We start from the raw sequence: 18,957 nt of genomic DNA, 5'->3' as shown, positions 1-18,957 counted from the left end.
GAAATGAATGTTCCCAGATTAAACCCTTAGGTTGCTTTGAGAGGACTGAGTTTCTTTATTTTGATGACATGCAATATCTTTAACAAATTCCGTGAATGAAACCCATTTTGAACTGCAGCTAGCGCGTCAAATGTCGTTTTCATACACTTTAATTAATCTCAAAGCCTAAAAGAGAGAGAGAGTTGTTAAGATAAGTAATTGCAATTCAAAGTTCCTGAAGGAATCTTTAAATGTTAAAAATTTTAAACGGATATAAATGGGGTATTTTAAAATATGATCAGTGCAACCCAAAATTTCCTGTCAAAGTGGCAATCAGTGTCAGTGAATCGTGCTGTGCATGGTGAAACGCGATTATTCTCGAAAAACGTGAATTTACGGAGTTTTAAAAGAGGTATTCTTGTGACTTACGAATTTTTGTAACTGCAAGACTTTGTGTGTGATAAAACTGCCTTGTGAATATCCAATCTACCTCAAATCATTCATAAACCTGTGCGAAACTTCATACATATTTTTTAAATTCAAGTGTCCTAAACCCAGTTAATCATGGCTAAATGGGGTGAAGGAGATCCTCGATGGATTGTTGAAGAACGTCCGGACGCTACCAACGTAAATAACTGGCATTGGACGGAGAAAAATGCAGGACCATGGTCTAAAGAGCGTCTAAAAGAGCTGCTGACTAATTTAAAAATAGCCCAAAACGGTGTTAATTGTAAGTTAACTGAGATTGAGAAGATCGAAGGAGAGGCTACAGCGAACAACAGGAAAGGAAAGTTAATATTCTTCTACGAATGGGATATCAAATTGAAGTGGGAAGGACAGTTGGCAGGTGGCAGTGATACTGTGAATGGAGAAATTCAGATTCCCAATTTATCTGAAGAAAACGACGTCAGTGAAGTTGATGTAAGTATCATTTTCATCATTTAATCATCAATTTATTCTCTGTCCCTGGTTAAAATATTAAAATATGCATTGGCGCTGGGAGTGTCTCTTGAATCAATTTGAATATGGTTGTGTGTCTGACACAAAAGTGAGAATAAGAATCCTGCAACTAAGAATATTTAAATAATTTATAGAACATTGAAAAGGGCTTTCTGTTCATTTCTGACAACTGCAACAAAATAATTTTCTGTGTAGTCAGAGAAATGCCAAACTGAAACAAAGTAAGTCTTAATAAATGTGCTTTGCATATTGAATGTTTTGGTGGTTGCTTAGCAGTTTAAAGTGGTTCTTTTGGTAAATTTTTATCATATTGTATTATCATGTGGTTGCAAATTTTTTATCTTCTTGCAGTTCACTGTACCTGACTTAATTGTGCCAAACTGAAACAAAATAAGTCTTAATAAATGTGCTTTGCATATTGAATGTTTTGGTGGTTGCTTAGCAGTTTAAAGTGGTTCTTTTGGTAAATTTTTATCATATTGTATTATCATGTGGTTGCAAATTTTTTATCTTCTTGCAGTTCACTGTACTTGATTTAATTGTGCCAATTTTATTTTTATTACTTGCACTTATTATATATAATTTCATACTTTAATCATGGTTTTATCTTGCATAGGGTAGATAGAGGCTATAATATAAAAAAAACTTGCCACATTTATGCAGATGATGGCTTTATAATGGAATTAAGGATTAAGATCAGGTTGAGGTTGCTAGCATATTTGCTGTGGCCAACACTTACCTAAAATGAGAACCTATTTTCTGCAATTTGGCTTTTTTGATCATTTTGGCCTTATATCACGCTTGTTTGGCAGTAAGGCTTGAAGGCCATGTTGAACTAGTTTATTATGGATTTGAAATTCAGATGATATATTGGGATGACAGGTTGACAGCCTAATTGTTTTAGCTAATAACTTTCTTGAAACAAGTAACTTTTTTCTGCAATTTGTCTATTTAATTATGACTTTTATCTCAGGGATGCTTCCCTAAAGAGCTGTAGCATTAACCTTTGGTACATCTTTATCTGCCAATGGTGAAGTTAATGTAGCATTTAATCATTAATCAATCTGGCAGTTGCTTGCTTAATAATTTCAATGATTTGGTTGCAAAGAAAAGAAACGTAGTGAGTACCAGCTGCTTCTCTTTCCGTGGAGGTTGTTAAAGTCAATAAAGGGAAAGGTTAATAAACTTGGGATTCCTCTTTTAGGTGATGGGCTAGCAACTTGTCCTTTATTGAATCTCAATTCATTATCTAAGAATGGGGGCTCTTTAGTCTGTTCTAAACTGTTAACTTTGCCTACCCCATAAAGGATATAGACATGATATCCTACGAAAATTATAAATGCGAAAGTTTGTGAGTATGTCGGGATGTCAGTATGGATGTTTGTTACTCTTTCACGCAAAAACTACTGAACTGATTACAATGAAATTTGGTATGTAGGTAGCTGAAGACCCAAAATAACATATAGGCTACTTTTTATCCCGTAGTTTTCGCAGGATTGATAGGGTTTCCATGCGGACGTTGTCGCGGGCGGCCTCTAGTATATGTATAATTTCAACAATGGTTTTAAAGTTTATTACTATTTCATGTAACAAGTTTCTTACTTTTTCTCTAATATCCTTTCCAGATGACAGTTACGATCAAAGGCAGTGGTGAAGAAGCACAACGGGTGAAGGCGTTCATGCATAATGTTGGAAAAGATGAAATTCGGAAGCAACTCAAAGAGTACATTCGTAGTCTCAAAGAGGAATTCTCGAAAGGACTAATTCTGCCCAAGAAAGGTGAAGCGCCGGTCAAGCCCGACAACATTTCCATGATCACGAGCGGTTTCAATAAGAAAATCAATATGGAGCCGGTGATTTCGCCCAAGAACCAACAGATTGGTTGCAAGTTGGATACGAAAACGATTGAGCTGTCGGAGAAATTTCAGTGCAGAGCCGAGGAGTTCTACAATGCGATGACTCGAATAGAAATGGTCACTGCTTTTACGCAAGTGAGTGTTTTTGTAAATAGTATTAATCTTTAAAAGAGATCTCTGGTCATGATGTTTTTAATCATCCTACTACTATTATAAAGGCGAAAGTTTGTATGGATGTATGGATGTTTGTTACTCTTTCACGCAAAAACTACTGAACCGATTACCATGAAATTTGGTATGTAGGTAGCTGAAGACCCAGAATAACACATAGGCTACTTTTTATCCCAGAGTTCCCGCGGGATTGATAGGGTTTCCATGCGGACGAAGTCGCGGGCGGCCTCTAGTTATAAGATATTTTTGCTCTTTATTTAATTGCCATAGAATCTACTGTGCTAGTACACAATGTTAAATACTTGGACAAAATTATGATTTCTTTCTCCTACTTGTTTTATTCTTACTTCTTTTGGATGGAAAATTATTATTTGTACAATACATCGATATTTTTATTCATTACCGATACTACAATATTTTAATTATGTATTCCGAAATAAACATTATAATGAAAATACACACCAATCAAAATAATAAGCCTTCAATTTTAAAAATTGCACAAGGTTCTCTAAAAACCTGAACTATCGCTATCCCGTTTCACGTCATAATGAATAGCGAAACAGCGATAGTCTCAGGCTTAATCCCCTACCACGCTAGCCCCACTGAAAAGAAACATTGTGATAAACAAATTTAAAGTCCAAAACACTTTCCAGGGTCACGTTAAAATGGACGTGGAGAAAGGTGGTAAATTCGCACTTTTCGGTGGCAATGTGACGGGTGAGTTTCGTGAGCTGCAACCCAACAAGAAGATAGTCCAGTATTGGAGGCTGAAGCAGTGGCCTGACCAACACTTCTCCGAGGTCACCTTCAATATTGAAGAAAAGGTATTTTCCTTATGAGTTTGGCCAATGGATGTCCATAGATAGATACATTCCTCATGGTCACAGATATCTATTTAAATTTCTCATATAATGTGTAGGTTTCCTCATATAATGTGAAGGTTTCCTCATACAATGTGTATGTTTCCTCATATAATGTGTAGGTTTCCTCATACAATGTGTAGGTTTCCTCATATAATGTGTCGGTTTCCTCATATAGTGTGTAGGATTCCTCACCATGTTTTCTCCCAACGTAAAGAGCTTCAGTTAGCATATATCATCATATCAGTCTGTCATGTATAAAATAACGATTCCATCATTAACTTTTCGAGCTTCGGTTAGCATATATCATCATGTTGGTCTGTCATGAATAAAATAACCGATTCCATTATTAATTTTTCTCATTTCCAGGATGACCACACCCTGGTGACCCTGAAGCAGGACCTGGTGCCCGCCTCGGAGGTGGAGCAGACGCGTGACAACTGGCGGCGGTACTACTTTGACAGCATCAAGCGGGCGTTCGGTTTCGGCGCGTTCCTGTGATCGCCGCTTACGACAATTAGGTAGGTGTATGTGACGTGGTGTCGTGTGGTTCCTGGCGCTTTAAAATTTGGATCACGCCATATGTATCCTGTGGATTTCGTAAAAGGCGAGTAAGGGATAAGTTTGTAAACTTGTTTGTGTTGAAAACTTAATTTGTCAGTATTTAAGTTCCGTCATAAAGGCATACAGCTGAATGTGGCCTTTCTGTCTACCTAGGCATAAAAATACTAATTGCTGTTATCCGCGACTTGCGAAAATGCGTATATTTGGACTACCTAAATTCCAAATTTTATTTTAAATTAACTTTAAAACCTAGCTTTCTTTCTTAACAAGATTTAGATGGACTTTCACTTCCAAATAATAGTAATCACATCCAATTTTGATGTACATAGTTTGTTTTGATATTTGAATGATTGTCTTATTTCATTTTCAGGTCCAATTATACCGACAAGAATTCTTCAAAAGCTGTGCTTCTAGTGCGAAGCAACTGCAATTTTTTTTTATAGTTTTTAACGCAACTGTGATGTATTTACTGCGAATCGATCAAATAACGACTGTACTAAATCGATTTATATCGATACCATTTTCAAATTTTGTTTGCGTCATCGTAATAAAAAAAATTTTAAAATTATAGGTGAAAAAAATTTGAGCAGATAAAAAAAAAATAAAAACAAAAATTCAAAATATTTATTAATTATTAAAGGATACTTCATATCGCATAACAATTGTCAAATATTTTGGATTCAACTCTGTAAACTCACTAATAATTGAAAACTATTTTTTTTTATATCTGAATTATTTAATTAATTAAGTGAAACAAAAAGCTCACTAAACACTTGACCAACAAATAAGTATTTTAATAAAATTGCTGGCTACACACGGTTTGTTTTTACAAGAAAAAGAAGGAAATGTAACGAACCCTATAGAGCATACATTTAACTAAGCTTCAGACGCAACAAAAAAAAAATACTTGATTTTTTTCCTCTATTGTCTTCATCCACATCCACACTAATAATAAAGAGGAAAGATTTGTATTTTTGTATGTTTGTGTGGAATAAACTCAAAAACTACTGGTCCGATTTTGATAAAATTTGGCACAGATATAGAATAGACCTTCAAAAGTGACATAGGCATAAATTTGTTTTGAAATAAATTTATTTCAAAACATAAAACACAAAAATATGTCCACCCGTGCGAAGCCGGGGCGGGCCGCTAGTTATATATAATTTAAAAAAAAGAAATAGCTTGATTTCGCCTTTGTTTCTGATATTTATTGATTCCGAGTTGATTTTCAAGTCAGTTACTATTTCTATATTAAAATTACTTTCTAAGGCACTTAAGTTATTGTTCTGAGAAAGATACTAGTTTATGGTTGTGTAGCTTATTATACGATTCGAAATGCATTTGGTAATAATATTATAGTATTCTAGCAATATTACTAGTTTAAAAATAAACTGGTGTTGATTAATTAGACTTTTGTTTTTAATATTATTGACATATTTCCTATTAATTTTCGTGGTGTTTCTGAAATGCCGGCACTAATTTCTCATTTATTTTGTTGTAACAAAACTTAGAATTCTTTAAATAATATAAATATTAGACATATATAAGTGAATTTTCCTATAATTAAGCAGATAAATCCATTATCCATCACAAAATATTATATTTTTCGCAAATATCAAAAAAGATTGCAGAATTTTAATTTTTTTTTAAAGTTTCTCGTATAAATCTATTTAGTACAGACGAGGAAATTAATGATCTTCAATTGCTGAAAACTTCTTTTTGCTGTGTTGTAAGTAGTTCATCTATGTGTAACTTTTTTAATTTATGGAATTTTTCCAATAAATTATGTTAGACTATATTCTGGTATTTTATTTGTTAGTTACGAATTACAATCGTAGATGCCGACTAAGGGTATCATCAGCACTTTCACCTTGTACAAAAATTATTTGAGTCAGGTAATGATTTGTCGCAGCCAAGTGAATTACAGTTTTATAATATGACAACATGGAAATCGGACTATATATTATTCTCATTTGAAAGTACAAAAACGTATTTACAAACAAACAAAATCGAAGATATTTTTATTATTAATCCATGTAGAGTGGGCCACTAAAGATACCACCTTTGTATAGTGGACATATAATGGATAGGTTCCTTAGTTTGTGGCCCACATATCAATGCGTTCGGCCTTAAAAGGCAAAATTCAATAAAAAATCACAATTTGATACTTAAACACAAGTTTCAGTAATCCATCACTTCTTATGTTTTAACAGTACCTAAATAGTTGCATTGTAACTTATTTTAACAAGTGAAAAGTTGTATCACTACATATTATAAAGTCCCCCTATTTTTCCTATCTGTATGTTCGAGTCAATCTCGGAAAGCTATGAACGGATTTTGCTCCTGTTTGGAATGTTGGAAAGGTTTTCTGAGGAAGGTTATCTATAAATGCAACCCACGCAAAGCCGGTGTGGGTATTTAGGAAAAGCAGGTAAGTTCTTTATGAGAACCTCTTTGTAGTCAGCTGGATAACTGTCCAACCTTGTGGACAACTAATGTAGCACGCAAAAGAATGAAAAAGTTTATCACATTTGCCCTCTGGGGCCAAACATCCTTATCTATCGCTCAGTTATTCTTGAACGTTCTTACTGTGAAGATGAAGGCGCTTTGGATTTGTGTAATTTTGCAAACGGTAAGTCATAATTAAATAAGTAAGCCAGGTCAAGATTTCGGTCAAGTTGAAAAACATTGATTGTCTATGGTTCTTTTTAGTACTTATTATTAATATTCTGTGGTCTATGAATGCTTTTAATATAGCTTCTGAGCTGGTTGGGTAGCAAAGATAAAACTTTGTGTGCCAGCTGGATATTAAAATTGTAAAACCTAATCAAGGGAAAGGCGTATAAACAATGGGCTGCCGCTTTTAGGTTATGAGCTAGCAATTTGTTAATTTCTGAATCTCAATTCCATTATTTTATTTATCCTACGAAATTTTGCGAGACTGTCGGCTCTGTTCACCCTGTGAGGTAATAAGACGTGATAATTTTTTATGTAAGTAGTAATAGTATCAAACTGACATTTCTCCTTGGAGTGGCCTGATGTCGGGCCTTCGTAAGTTTAAGTTCAGGAGGACCATACATACATACAAACATACATAAATAACGCCTCTTTCCCAGAGGGGTATACAGAGACCACATCATTCCAATTACCACGAGCTGTGATAATCTCGGGCAAATGAGATTCTCCAAATATACTTAGTAGTAAAAATATCGTGTTTTAATTAAGTAGGTATAAACTTATTGTGATTCGCCTTCAATACGATAAGCTACGTCAATAAGCATGTGATAGCTGTGTGTTTCCGGCAGAATAGAATACAATAAGTCCATATCATTTGGTAGGAGGAGACTAAAGGGAAAAAAAGTAAAGGTACCTATTACATTAAGTATTAAACCATGCAGATGAACTCAGACTTAGTATTTTCGTAATTTAAATAAAAAAAAGGTATGTTAATTAACTATCTAGTAAGCACAATACAAATATATAAAGGTAGGTACGGTTCAGGCGGTCAAAAGTGTTCACGGTTTTACTATTCAGAATAATTTTACAGTCTACTTATAAGCCCACATAAGTAAGCTACAATGTACATATAAGCGTCATTATTTTGAATATCTGATTTATAATAGATGCGTGGTTATAATTTTTGTGTTTAACAAAATGTCGTGTGGTTCCCAGCACTTTAGAATAACTTTCCTATGGTTGTCGTAAAAGGCAACTAAGGGAAATGGTAAACAACTTGGGATTGTAACTGATAGCTAGCAACCTGTCACTATTTGAGTCTCAATTCCATCAATAAGCCATACCTACAGTTGAACGTGGCTTTTCAGTCTTTTCAAGGCTGCTGGCTGTGTCTACCCCGCTAGAGATATAGACGTTACTGTATCTTTGTATGTATGTATGTACGTACGCTCAAAAATTCATCCTGTATTATATTGAAGTATGATGCAGGTACAGTCATGTGCAAAGACACTTTGTATATACAGAGGGTCATGTTTATCTGCGATCAACTGTACCTACGCACATACTCTTTTATTTATTGTTTTTTCTAGCCACGATCGATACGTTAGGTCCTTGAAGTGTAGTTAATTGTAAGTGCGGCGGGAACTTCTTAAAAACGACGTAAAAAAAATTGTATCTTAAAACTTTATAGAGAATGCTCCATTTAATGCTATTTTATATTTTAAAGCTGCAGCTGCCGATATTCGCTGAAGCAGCTTTTGGAACTCCGCTGTTGACCAACTCCAAATTGGTAAGAACTTATCAGACAACAACTTGAGTTATGTTTTAGTTCGGCAAAACAAAATTTTTGATTTGCCGAACTAATACATAACTCAAGTTCTATCATATATTATTTAATAATAAAAAAAAACTATTTTAAATTATAGATTAAAAATATTATTATTTTAATAATATTGGTAAGTATTTTCTATCTAATTAAGATATATTTTTTTAAATGAAGCACTTTTCGATAATCTTGTATTTTTCACTTTTTAATACTAAGGTATTTAATTACGTGAGTAATTAGCAAAAGTTTATTAGTTTAAAAATGAATGATACTCATACATGTGTAATTTTTAGATTTGACACCATCAAGGGATATCATGAAATACTGATCACAATGTATTAATTTAACTCATTGGTTAAGCATTAAAGTACTTTTTTTATTTCCCATAAGTTTTCATTAATTCTTCTCTGAAAAAGCATATCTATTTATACCCAAATTTGAAACACCTCTTTTTAAAATTAACTTCCTCATATTTTACTGTTAAGTGTTGTAAATTCGTCACCCTATTTTTATAAGTATAATAAATCATGAGGTCACTTATTTTCAGTGCCAAGGTTGGAATTGCCTAAACACCAAGTTAGATCTACCCAACACCCTACCTTCTAAAGAGCAATACCAGGTTGTCCTCCGATCCTTATTACCTGAAGAATGGCATGTAAAGTTGGACGCAGTTCTAGATACATGCTTTACAAAATGGACCAGGGAATATACCAACACCTGCCCCGGACAAGCACTGATGCACTGTGTGGTGGATAATTTAATTGACGTAAGTAAACGTTTTAGAAGAAAAGGGTAGATGTAAAACTAAATATAAAATTAAGATTTCCTTATTAATTAAGAAAAAAAACCAGATAAGAACGAGTCGGACTCGCACACGTAGGGTTCCGTAGCAACATCACGTTTGTTACGCAATTTTTTTTGTTTTTAATTGTTCATGAATATCACCAAAAAATTCCTTATATTTGTCATATGACAGCCCCTTTTAAATAATTAATTTATTATTATTTAATACCTAATATATATTTTTTTTCAGAATTGTCCAGAATCTCATTATAGGATGAACGATGCTTGCACTCCCGTCTCCTGTACCGCTGGATTGAAATATATGTTTTCACAAAGGTATTTAAGTATTTACTTAAGTAATGAGGAGTCGAAATGTATCTATTGCAACAAGTGTTTACCAATACAAACATAAATAGGTACATACATACAGATATCTCGTTTATATCTCTTGCGGGGTAGACAGAGCCAACAACCGTGTAAAGACTAAAAGCAACGTTCAACTGTATGGCTCAATGATGGAATCGAGATTCAAATAGTGACAGGTTGCTAGCTATTCGCCTACAAGAAGAATATCAAATTTATAAGCCTTTCCCTGAGTCTCCTTTACTCACTGATTTCTCTGCGAAATGTTTAATGCAACAGGCTTCGTTTAACAGATCATTTACCTATGTAAAGAAAGCAATTGCACAATTTCTTAAAAGCAACCAAAAGTATTGAAATAAATGTTTTTAATTTTGACATGATTCGTATTTGACTGAAACAATTGTGTATTTTTTTAGCCGCTACACGGATTTTGAAAAGAATTTGCCTAAAGAACGCCGCCCTGCATGGTTCTTGAAAAATGTAAGTACTGAAATATGTGACTGTAAACTACCTTTAATGTAAATATTTATCTAATTAAAACACAAGTCATACCTAATTATTTTTTAGCCTAAGTAATGAGCTATGCATACATACATACAGTCACGTCTATATTCCTTGCGAGGTAGACATAGCCAACAGTCTTGAAAAGACTTGGGCACGTTCAGCTGTATGGCTTCATGATGGAATCGAGATACAGTGACAGATTGCCAGCCCATTGCCTATGTAGCGGGAGCGATGATTCGGCTCGACCGCCACCAAAGGGAAGATCTTCCGCCAGGCTAGGTGTTATGCCTGGGGAACCGCGGCTCCGACGATGTTGTGTCGGAGGTTGTATATATAGCTCCAATCCGTGAAATCTCTGAAATCGCGATTTGGGTTCTTCGCTGCTATTGGCTGAGCGCGTCGATTTCTTCGAGATGATTGACAGTAGTTGTTTGATTTGATGTTTGTGGCGAGTGGCGTAGAGATGGCGCCACAGTACTCCCCCCCAAGACCGGAGGTCTGAAGTCTTGATCTTGCTGTGCAATCTGTGCTTCGGTAGCTTGCAAGTGCCAGTTGTCTTCCAGTGAGTCGGAAGTTGCTCGAAGTCCTAGTGAGTCAGGAGTGAGCTGTTGCGTTGCTCGTAGTCTGCGGTGTGTCGAGACAGTAGAAAGCGAAGTCGACTTGTTGGCGCCGGTTGATATCGTGCAGAACTGCCACGCTGGAGAGAGAAGAGCGGCCGTCGAAGAGATCCAGGCGTGGGCTGCGGTAGATGCGTCGGTCGCTGAAGTCGATGAGAGTGAGTGCGGGTGGAGACAGGACCAGGAAGCTCGTTGAATTGGCTGCGTTGGACCTGCTGCGATACCCAGTTGCTGGCTTGCTGTGAGACTGCTTGCAGAGTGAGGAGTGATGCTGAGGACTGGAGTTGATGATGATGGAGAAGGTTGCTTCCAATCACGTCGGGGTCACCAATGTAGCGGGAGCGATGATTCGGCTCGACCGCCACCAAAGGGAAGATCTTCCGCCAGGCTAGGTGTTATGCCTGGGGAACCGCGGCTCCGACGATGTTGTGTCGGAGGTTGTATATATAGCTCCAATCCGTGAAATCTCTGAAATCGCGATTTGGGTTCTTCGCTGCTATTGGCTGAGCGCGTCGATTTCTTCGAGATGATTGACAGTAGTTGTTTGATTTGATGTTTGTGGCGAGTGGCGTAGAGATGGCGCCACACCTACAAGAAGAACACAAGTTTATAAGCCTATCCCTTAGTTGCCTTTCACGACATCCATGGTTCCATTCTATCAATCTATCTAAAGTACCGAAAACCACACGACAATACTCAGACTAATGGGATATACAGCACTAAGGGGATGTATGATAGTATTAATATTAAGTGGGTTTTACACGAGTAATCTGATCTACCTACTTATTTATTGTTTGAATTTAGTCCATATCTCGCTAAATGATTTTTTTTTTGTATTTTATTTAACAAGTGCTCTTTCTTTTCAGTATTTCGACACAAAATGTTGCGACGTACAACTGTTCAATGTTTCCGTGTTGACAGAGTGTGGGGTTGCAGAGTTTATGCATTATTATGATCACACGCCTCAACAAAGTAATGTCGTCTATTTCGATAGTTACAGGGTAATCATAATTTTTATTTAATTACATTAATATGACTTATAGTTTTCAAATAAACGTTTGAATCTTTGAATATGAAATGCATGAAAAAAGATACATTAAGTCGAAATTCTAGGAAAGTTAGCATTGGAGCAGAAATCAAGCTAAAACTACACATTTTTTTTAAGAACTTAAATAGATACTTATTTATGTATATTTATTTCAGAATAATGCAATTGCATCTCCGAAACCGATCTCAATTCATGTAAAGCTCAATGATCCAATAACGGTGAGAATTGTGTTTATACAAGGTGTCTCAAAAGTAAGTTCACATTTGCTTATTTTATTACGCGAAAGCAACTATTCTGAGGGGCGCGGGGGGTATGTCAGTCGGTAGTCTGGCTCTTGGGAATTTAACCGCTATGGAGCGTTTCTCTGGTGCGGACCGTGCGTTGTGCGTACGTGAGTTTTACAAAAACGGTAATTCGGCGACTGTAGCGCGTAGAAAATTCTGCAGTATTCGACATATTCGTCACTTAAATGATGCGCCTAGCACTCGACTCATTGCAAAATGGGTTAAGAAGTTTGAAGAGACTGGGTCAACTCTGGAGAAACCATCAAGAGTTTACGCTAATAAACCGACTTCCCTGGCACAATTAAAAGAAAATATCCGTCATGAAATGGCAGCCATCACGGAGACTACCTGCCGAGCTGTCATAGGCAATTTTAGTGCCCGACTAAATGAATGCCGAGAGCGCAACGGTTTACATTTGGACGATGTTATTTTTAAAAAATAAATTCCCAAACAGTGTACTTCAATATAAAATAAAAGAAATTTCAAAAAAGCTAAGGCTTTTCTTTTAAAAAAAGATTTAAATGTGAACTTTCTTTTGAGACACCTTGTATCTACTACTTACCAAACTTCTATTAAAACTATAAGTGGCTCTAATAAACGTACTCGTAAAAAATATAAAATAAATAAGTAATTTTTTTTTTATTAGTCATTTAATTTTTTAATCAGTAATTTAATTTTTTAATTAGTAATTTAATTTTTTAATTAATTTTACAATATTTATGTACACAGAAAACATCGAGAATGATGAACGCAAAAAACAAAAGAACACAGGTTCTGTTTATTTATAAAAAAAGAAGAAATTTATAATATTTATTTTATTTTAGAGCTCTCCAACTAAAGTGGATTCAGTCAAAATTGTAGATCCCGACAAACTGGAGTTTTCAACAACTACAGAAAGTATCGACATTCAGGTAATAACTATTTCAAATTTTTATATTCATTCCCCTGATTATAATCAATCTCAGGATTTTTTACATCAAAATAAATTCCATATTATTAATATATTTAATTAATCAATTTTACAAAATTTATGTAGGTACTTACAAAACATTGAGAAAGATGAACACAAATGACAAAAGGACGCATTTTCTTTTTATTTACAAAGAAATAAATTTATAATATTTATTTTATTTTAGAGCCCTCCAACTAAAGTGGATTCAGTCAAAATTGTAGATCCTGACATACTGGACTATTCAACAACTACAGAAAGTATCAACATTCAGGTAATAATTATTTCATTTTTTTTATATTCATTGCCCTGATTATTATAAATTTCAGGATATTTTTCATCAAAATAAATTTAATATTATTAATTATAATAAATAAAAGAGAAAAGAATAAAAAAGTTGTATTAAATTTATAAATTGTTTAGTCCCTGTAAATCGTTGGCAACGTGCCCAGAAGGCTTGTATTGTCACGTTGAATGGCAATGCTTAATGCTGGTCACGTGATATTCGATCAGCCTCTTAGGAAGAAAGAAAGTTATAAAGCTGATATGCTAATGAACCCTACGGACCCAAGGTTTTCACCCCAAAAGGGTCAAAAATGTAGTTATTAGTAATACTTTTATATATAAATATGATATATAGCGAAATGTTATTGAAATTCGTACAGTACGTACTTGTTGAGTTTATTCGTTACAAATACGTACTCGTTAGTACTCGTAACCTAATTGTTTAAATACATTCTATACACATTTAATAATAAATTCAAAACCATTTGAGCCTAAATTTTTAGCTTTTCAATTTTATTAAGTCGGTGTAAATAAAAATAATTAAGTATAAATGCAGAAATAACTAGTAACCCTAATTTTAAATTTCAAATTCAGAACGTGGACCCTCTCGACTGCTGTGACATATCACAATTTATCCAACCTTCATGGCGGTCTGAATGTGACTTCGGTCTGGCTTGGGACAACCAAAACCGTCTAAGCCTCAGACCAACAGCTTCAACTGAATCTTCTACTGGGAATACCGTAGACCGTGGTCCAGATCTGAATAGAAATGATGTGAAGATTGTTCCTCTATCTGTAAGTATCTTTGTAATCTTAAAGGTTTAAAAAATTATTGGGCAGTCTAAAGAAAAACGTTCGATGCGGGACGTCCCGAGGGAGAGATGATTAAGACATATCTATACCTATAACTAATATCCAGTATTACATACATATATAAATCTCGCCTCCTTCCCGGAGGGGTAGGCAGAGACCACATCTTTCCACTTGCCACGATCCCTGCATACTTCTTTCGTTTCATCCACTATCAACTCTCTTTACTTTATACAACCTCGTCGGTTTCGGGTACTCTTGCCCTGACGTTTTGCTAGAACGTCTCCGATTTGATCAAGGTACGTTCGTTTAGGTCTTCCCACTCCAACAGTCTCATTCACAATATTTAGTATTCCCACCATTTTTTTTAATATATATTTTCTTCTCCATAGATACCGGTAAAGATAAAAAAAATATGATTAAAAATTTGTCTACTAAAGGCTTTAAGTATATAGTTTTCGAAGGTTTTAGATAGAATAAAAATAAGAACATTCTTGTTCTTCAGATTAATCATCATTCTACTATTAACCTTAGTTTTCAACGTATTTCAGTGTGAAAGCGAGACCTGTGTTTTCAACAAGCTGAACATCTTAACACCCACTGGTGATGTAAAGCTCGATTCTTTTACTAAACTCTTGGACAACTTCACCCGGGCCCACCCAGAGTTCAACAAAGCTAAGGCCAGGGTTATCACGGAATGCATGAAGAAGCCATTACTTGGTTATGATGAAGAATGTCAGATAAACAAAGTTTTGGCTTGTACTTTTGATGTTTTATCCGAGGTAAGATCATGAATATTGTTGTTTGTTATAATATGTTTCTTCAAAATGTTTGATTACAGAGTACAAGTAAAGCATTATGTACCTACTTGTTTATCTTCAAAATGCTTTTCTTAAGTTTTGATAATTTGACGAAGCCTGTTGCGAAATTTTCTCCTTCAAACTATTAACAATTTTTTTACGAAGATTCGTCATATTATCTATAGACCTATATATATATTGGCGTTTGGTTGATTTTTTAAAGGCTACGTTATTTTAATACATTTACTTTTTTTTTCAGTACTGTCCTTATACTGACAGAAAACATGATCCATGCAAGTAAGAACCTAAATATTCTATTAAAATTTTACTTAGGGTAGGAGTATATTCTATTTCGGCTCTAAAGCATTAGATAAAATAATATAGGTAGGTACTCTTTCAACATAAATATTATAACTTAACTAATGTTAAACGATTTTAGTCGATATTGGAAAAACTTTAGTTTCCGTTTCTTATAATTTTTCATTACATACACATACATATATACATATGGTCACGTCTATATCCCTTGCGGGGTAGACAGAGCCAACAGTCTTTAAAAGACTGAATGGCCACGCTCAGCTATTTGGCTTAATGATAGAATTGAGATTCAAATAGTGACAGGCTAGCAAAGCCCATCGCCTAAAAAAGAATCCCAAGTTTGTAAGCCTATCCCTTAGTCACCTTTTACGACATCCATGTGAAAGAGGTGGAGTGCTCCTATTCTTTTTTGTATTGGTAGCGGGAACCACACGGCAATACCACTTCTAATATTGAACAACTTTCTTGTTTTCAGGGACCCCAAATCCAATATGATGTGCCAAATTAGCTCATCACATATTAGACCAGTAAGTATGACTACACAGTAAATAAAATGCGGTCGAATTGAGAACCTCCTCTTTGTTTTTAAAGTCGGTTAAAAATGGGCATTTTGACTCAGTACAATAAAAAGTTGCTCAGTAATCTTTGATATTCGACCATTAAAATATTTTTATCTAATTGTATGCTTTTAAATGTATCAAATCAAAATATACAAATTAAAAAAAAAAAAATTATCTTTCAAATACTTCCTACCATTCATTCCTATTTTCTTCTTGTTACAGAAGTCACGTCGGTCTTTTTGTAGCTTACCGAACTTTGTCCCTGAAAGAGTACTTTCGGAATGTGCTGTTGTCTCGCTCTCTCATATGAAGTACGTGACGCAAAGAGCAAGCAAGCAGCATTATATCGTCAAACCGAGGCTTGGGGTATGTTTATTGTCACTTACTATAATCATCTTTTTCATGTTTTATAACAAGTATTGTCCATTGTCGTTTCTGATTGTTCTCCCTCTGGTGAGTCTAAGTAGACAGACCCCACAATCTCGAAAAGACTGATGGGCCAGGCCACTTTCAGCTGTTTGGTTTAATGATAGAATTGAGATTCAAATAGTGACAGGTTGCTAGCCCATCGCCTAAAAGATGAATCCCAAATATATAAAACTATCCCTTAGTCACATTTAACGACATCCATGGGAACGAGTTGGAGTGGTCCTATTCTTTTTTCGTTATCATCTTTAGTCGTATCATAATTAAATCACCTAGGTTCTCCAGAACACCTTTTTATCTTTTCAGTGCCAACCTATGACGGATTCGACGAGCTGTTTGCTCAACAAAATGGGCGTTCTCAACAAGTACAAATTCTTGGACTACTTCAAGATGAAAGACCGCATCAGGTCGTATACGAACCGGAGTGAATGGTTCGCCCTCACTGACGTGTATGTCAGTGCCTTTACTAACAAACCCATGTACAGCGAGCATTGCAATTCGCCGAAACAACTGCTGAACATTGTCGATACTATGTTGATGGTGAGTATGACTATTCAATTTTAACTCTTACTTTTAATAATCCAATCTTTTAATTGTTGAAACTGTGTATGAAATGGTGTTTTTTTTAAATTCCACAACTTCTTTCGTCATTTGAGAGAAAATATTACGCAATTAAATTGGTACTTTTAAAAGATTCGCAAAAATATTTGTCATTTTTTTAATTGATTATACACTTATTATTTTTTTTTCAATATTTTTTATTTAATAGTTTACTTATTATGTAATAAGTGCGAAAGGATTTTTTTTAATGTTTCATTTTCTTGAACAATCCCGGAATGCCCCAAGGGCTAGAATATAATTTGCTCATTATGACGACATAAAATTAATAGAATAATTTTAACGATGACAGTTCTCAAATCTGCAGTCCCAATAGTTGTGTGCTAAATAATATGTGAATATAATCTCTACTTATTTTTATGCGCCGTGTGGTTCCCGGCACCAATAGAAAAAGAATAGGGACCACTTCATCTCTCTACCATGGATGTTGTAAAAGGCGACTAAGGGGTAGGCTTATAAACTTGGGATTCTTCTTTTCGGCGATGGGCTAGCAACCTGTCACTATTTGAATCTCAATTCTAGTTTAAAGCCCAATAGCTGAACGTGGCCTATCAGTCTTTTCAAGACTGTTGGCTATGTCTACCCGCCAAGGGATATAGACGTGATTATAGGTATGTATGTATGTATTTATTTTTATTATTATTCTATATTTCTTTCATTTCAGACTTGCCCAATGTCCCTTCGAAAACAAACACCTCAGTGCAACCGTTTCTTCACTGAAACTAAGAATACGCCATACAACAGCAACAACACTAAGGCGAAATTAGACCAAATGTTAAATCATTTCCACCACGTCTTCCTACCTGTCACAATTTACCGCCCTATTACAAACAAACCAAAAATCCAATACAAACCGTTATATAACTATGGACTTTTAGCATCAGGGAATGTACCTCCGGTTAAAATTGTAGATATTAGAAAACCCCCAAAGAAACCGTTAATGATTCTTCCAGTTTATATGCGTTGGTATAACCAAGGTGCAAGATATCCTACTAATGCGTCTACGCCTTTTTATAAGAGTCCTTTGCTCAGAAGCGGACCGTTAGGACAAGATTTGGCTGTGCCTGTAAAACCAAATATGATTTGAAAGTTGTGTGTTATTTTTATATTAATAAGAGGCTAGATTTAAATGTAAGGATTATCAGGGAAGAATATATATTTTATAAATAGGTACTTTGGTTAGATTGGCATTATGTGATGCCGAAAACTTTTGATTGCACAAATAATTCGTTATTTTTAATAATTATATTAAAATAATTATTTAGTTTTACCCCCACATAAAACTCTCTGTCAGACCTAATGGTTGACTGGTAGATAATGCTTCTAGCATTAAGTCCGCTAATTGTGCTATACTTTTGTATTTTGTGCAATGAACTTTAATTAAATAAATAAATATAATGTAACCTTTTTTCATTCGCATTGCCGACCTAAGTAGGTATCGATTTACTTTTTAATATCTATGGATATATTCTATGCAAGCGTTTATCATAGTATTTATCTCTATATTTTGGTTATATTGTTTCAATTATTACTATTTTCACATTGTTTAAATTTTGCAAATTCAGACATATTATTTTTTTATGAAAAAATAACAACTGTTATTTTTTTAATACATCATATAATTACATAATTGGATATATAAATGTGGAAAGTTTTCTGTTTTTGTTATACTTATTATATGATGTAATAATAATGATTAAGTTGATTTATTTTAAGGGTAGCCTCTAAAATGTTTAGTGAAGCGGATACTACCTAACCTACTTATAGTTAAAAATTTTATCTTTATTTTTTTTAAATAAGAAATTGATTTTTGTAATAAACAAAGTTCTGCTCTTAAAATATTTTTACTTCATATATTCTAACTTAAAATAAATGATTTATGTGATAAATGAAAATAAAAGGTTTCCGAAGCAATATGAA

At 34.5% G+C, this 18,957-nt stretch overlaps 2 protein-coding genes across 4 annotated transcripts; both read left to right on the top strand.

Annotated features, from left to right (window-relative positions):
• Positions 1 to 297: 297 nt before the first annotated feature.
• Positions 298 to 6,188, top strand: LOC106136085 (activator of 90 kDa heat shock protein ATPase homolog 1). The gene is made up of 5 exons (XM_013336530.2): positions 298 to 900; positions 2,565 to 2,930; positions 3,620 to 3,790; positions 4,196 to 4,347; positions 4,761 to 6,188. Exons 1-4 carry the CDS (start codon positions 544 to 546, stop codon positions 4,325 to 4,327), a joined length of 1,026 nt encoding a protein of 341 aa, XP_013191984.1. The 5' UTR covers positions 298 to 543; the 3' UTR covers positions 4,328 to 4,347; positions 4,761 to 6,188.
• A 782-nt stretch (positions 6,189 to 6,970) lies between these two features.
• Positions 6,971 to 18,904, top strand: LOC106136069 (uncharacterized). Of its 3 annotated transcripts, none has more exons than XM_013336517.2 (16): positions 6,971 to 7,022; positions 8,574 to 8,636; positions 9,220 to 9,438; positions 9,706 to 9,791; positions 10,235 to 10,298; positions 11,806 to 11,940; positions 12,143 to 12,205; positions 13,096 to 13,182; positions 13,408 to 13,494; positions 14,100 to 14,300; positions 14,867 to 15,097; positions 15,375 to 15,412; positions 15,909 to 15,960; positions 16,216 to 16,359; positions 16,726 to 16,959; positions 17,702 to 18,904. In XM_013336517.2, the coding sequence occupies exons 1-16, from the start codon at positions 6,987 to 6,989 to the stop codon at positions 18,122 to 18,124; spliced, it is 2,163 nt and encodes a 720-aa protein (XP_013191971.1). In that variant the 5' UTR covers positions 6,971 to 6,986; the 3' UTR covers positions 18,125 to 18,904. The 3 variants fall into 3 exon arrangements, with proteins under 3 accessions (XP_013191971.1, XP_013191963.1, XP_060801358.1); XM_013336509.2 differs by having other exon boundaries at positions 12,143 to 12,238; XM_060945375.1 differs by lacking the exon at positions 13,408 to 13,494 and having other exon boundaries at positions 12,143 to 12,238.
• The last annotated feature ends 53 nt before the right edge of the window (positions 18,905 to 18,957 follow it).

This window comes from Amyelois transitella, chromosome 8 (assembly GCF_032362555.1).
Source record: "Amyelois transitella isolate CPQ chromosome 8, ilAmyTran1.1, whole genome shotgun sequence".
NCBI classification, from domain to species: domain Eukaryota; kingdom Metazoa; phylum Arthropoda; class Insecta; order Lepidoptera; family Pyralidae; genus Amyelois; species Amyelois transitella.
This window is presented reverse-complemented; position numbering and strand designations above follow the sequence as displayed.

Excerpts from the sequence above, each read along its gene's own strand:
- LOC106136085 (XM_013336530.2), top strand. The coding sequence starts at position 544 with ATGGCTAAATGGGGTGAAGGAGATCCTCGATGGATTGTTGAAGAACGT. Across the intron at positions 901-2,564 it reads ACGACGTCAGTGAAGTTGAT|ATGACAGTTACGATCAAAGG; the intron begins GTAAGTATCATT and ends TATCCTTTCCAG. Across the intron at positions 3,791-4,195 it reads CCTTCAATATTGAAGAAAAG|GATGACCACACCCTGGTGAC; the intron begins GTATTTTCCTTA and ends TCTCATTTCCAG.
- LOC106136069 (XM_013336509.2), top strand. The coding sequence starts at position 6,987 with ATGAAGGCGCTTTGGATTTGTGTAATTTTGCAAACG. Across the intron at positions 14,301-14,866 it reads TGAAGATTGTTCCTCTATCT|TGTGAAAGCGAGACCTGTGT; the intron begins GTAAGTATCTTT and ends AACGTATTTCAG. Across the intron at positions 16,360-16,725 it reads TCGTCAAACCGAGGCTTGGG|TGCCAACCTATGACGGATTC; the intron begins GTATGTTTATTG and ends TTATCTTTTCAG.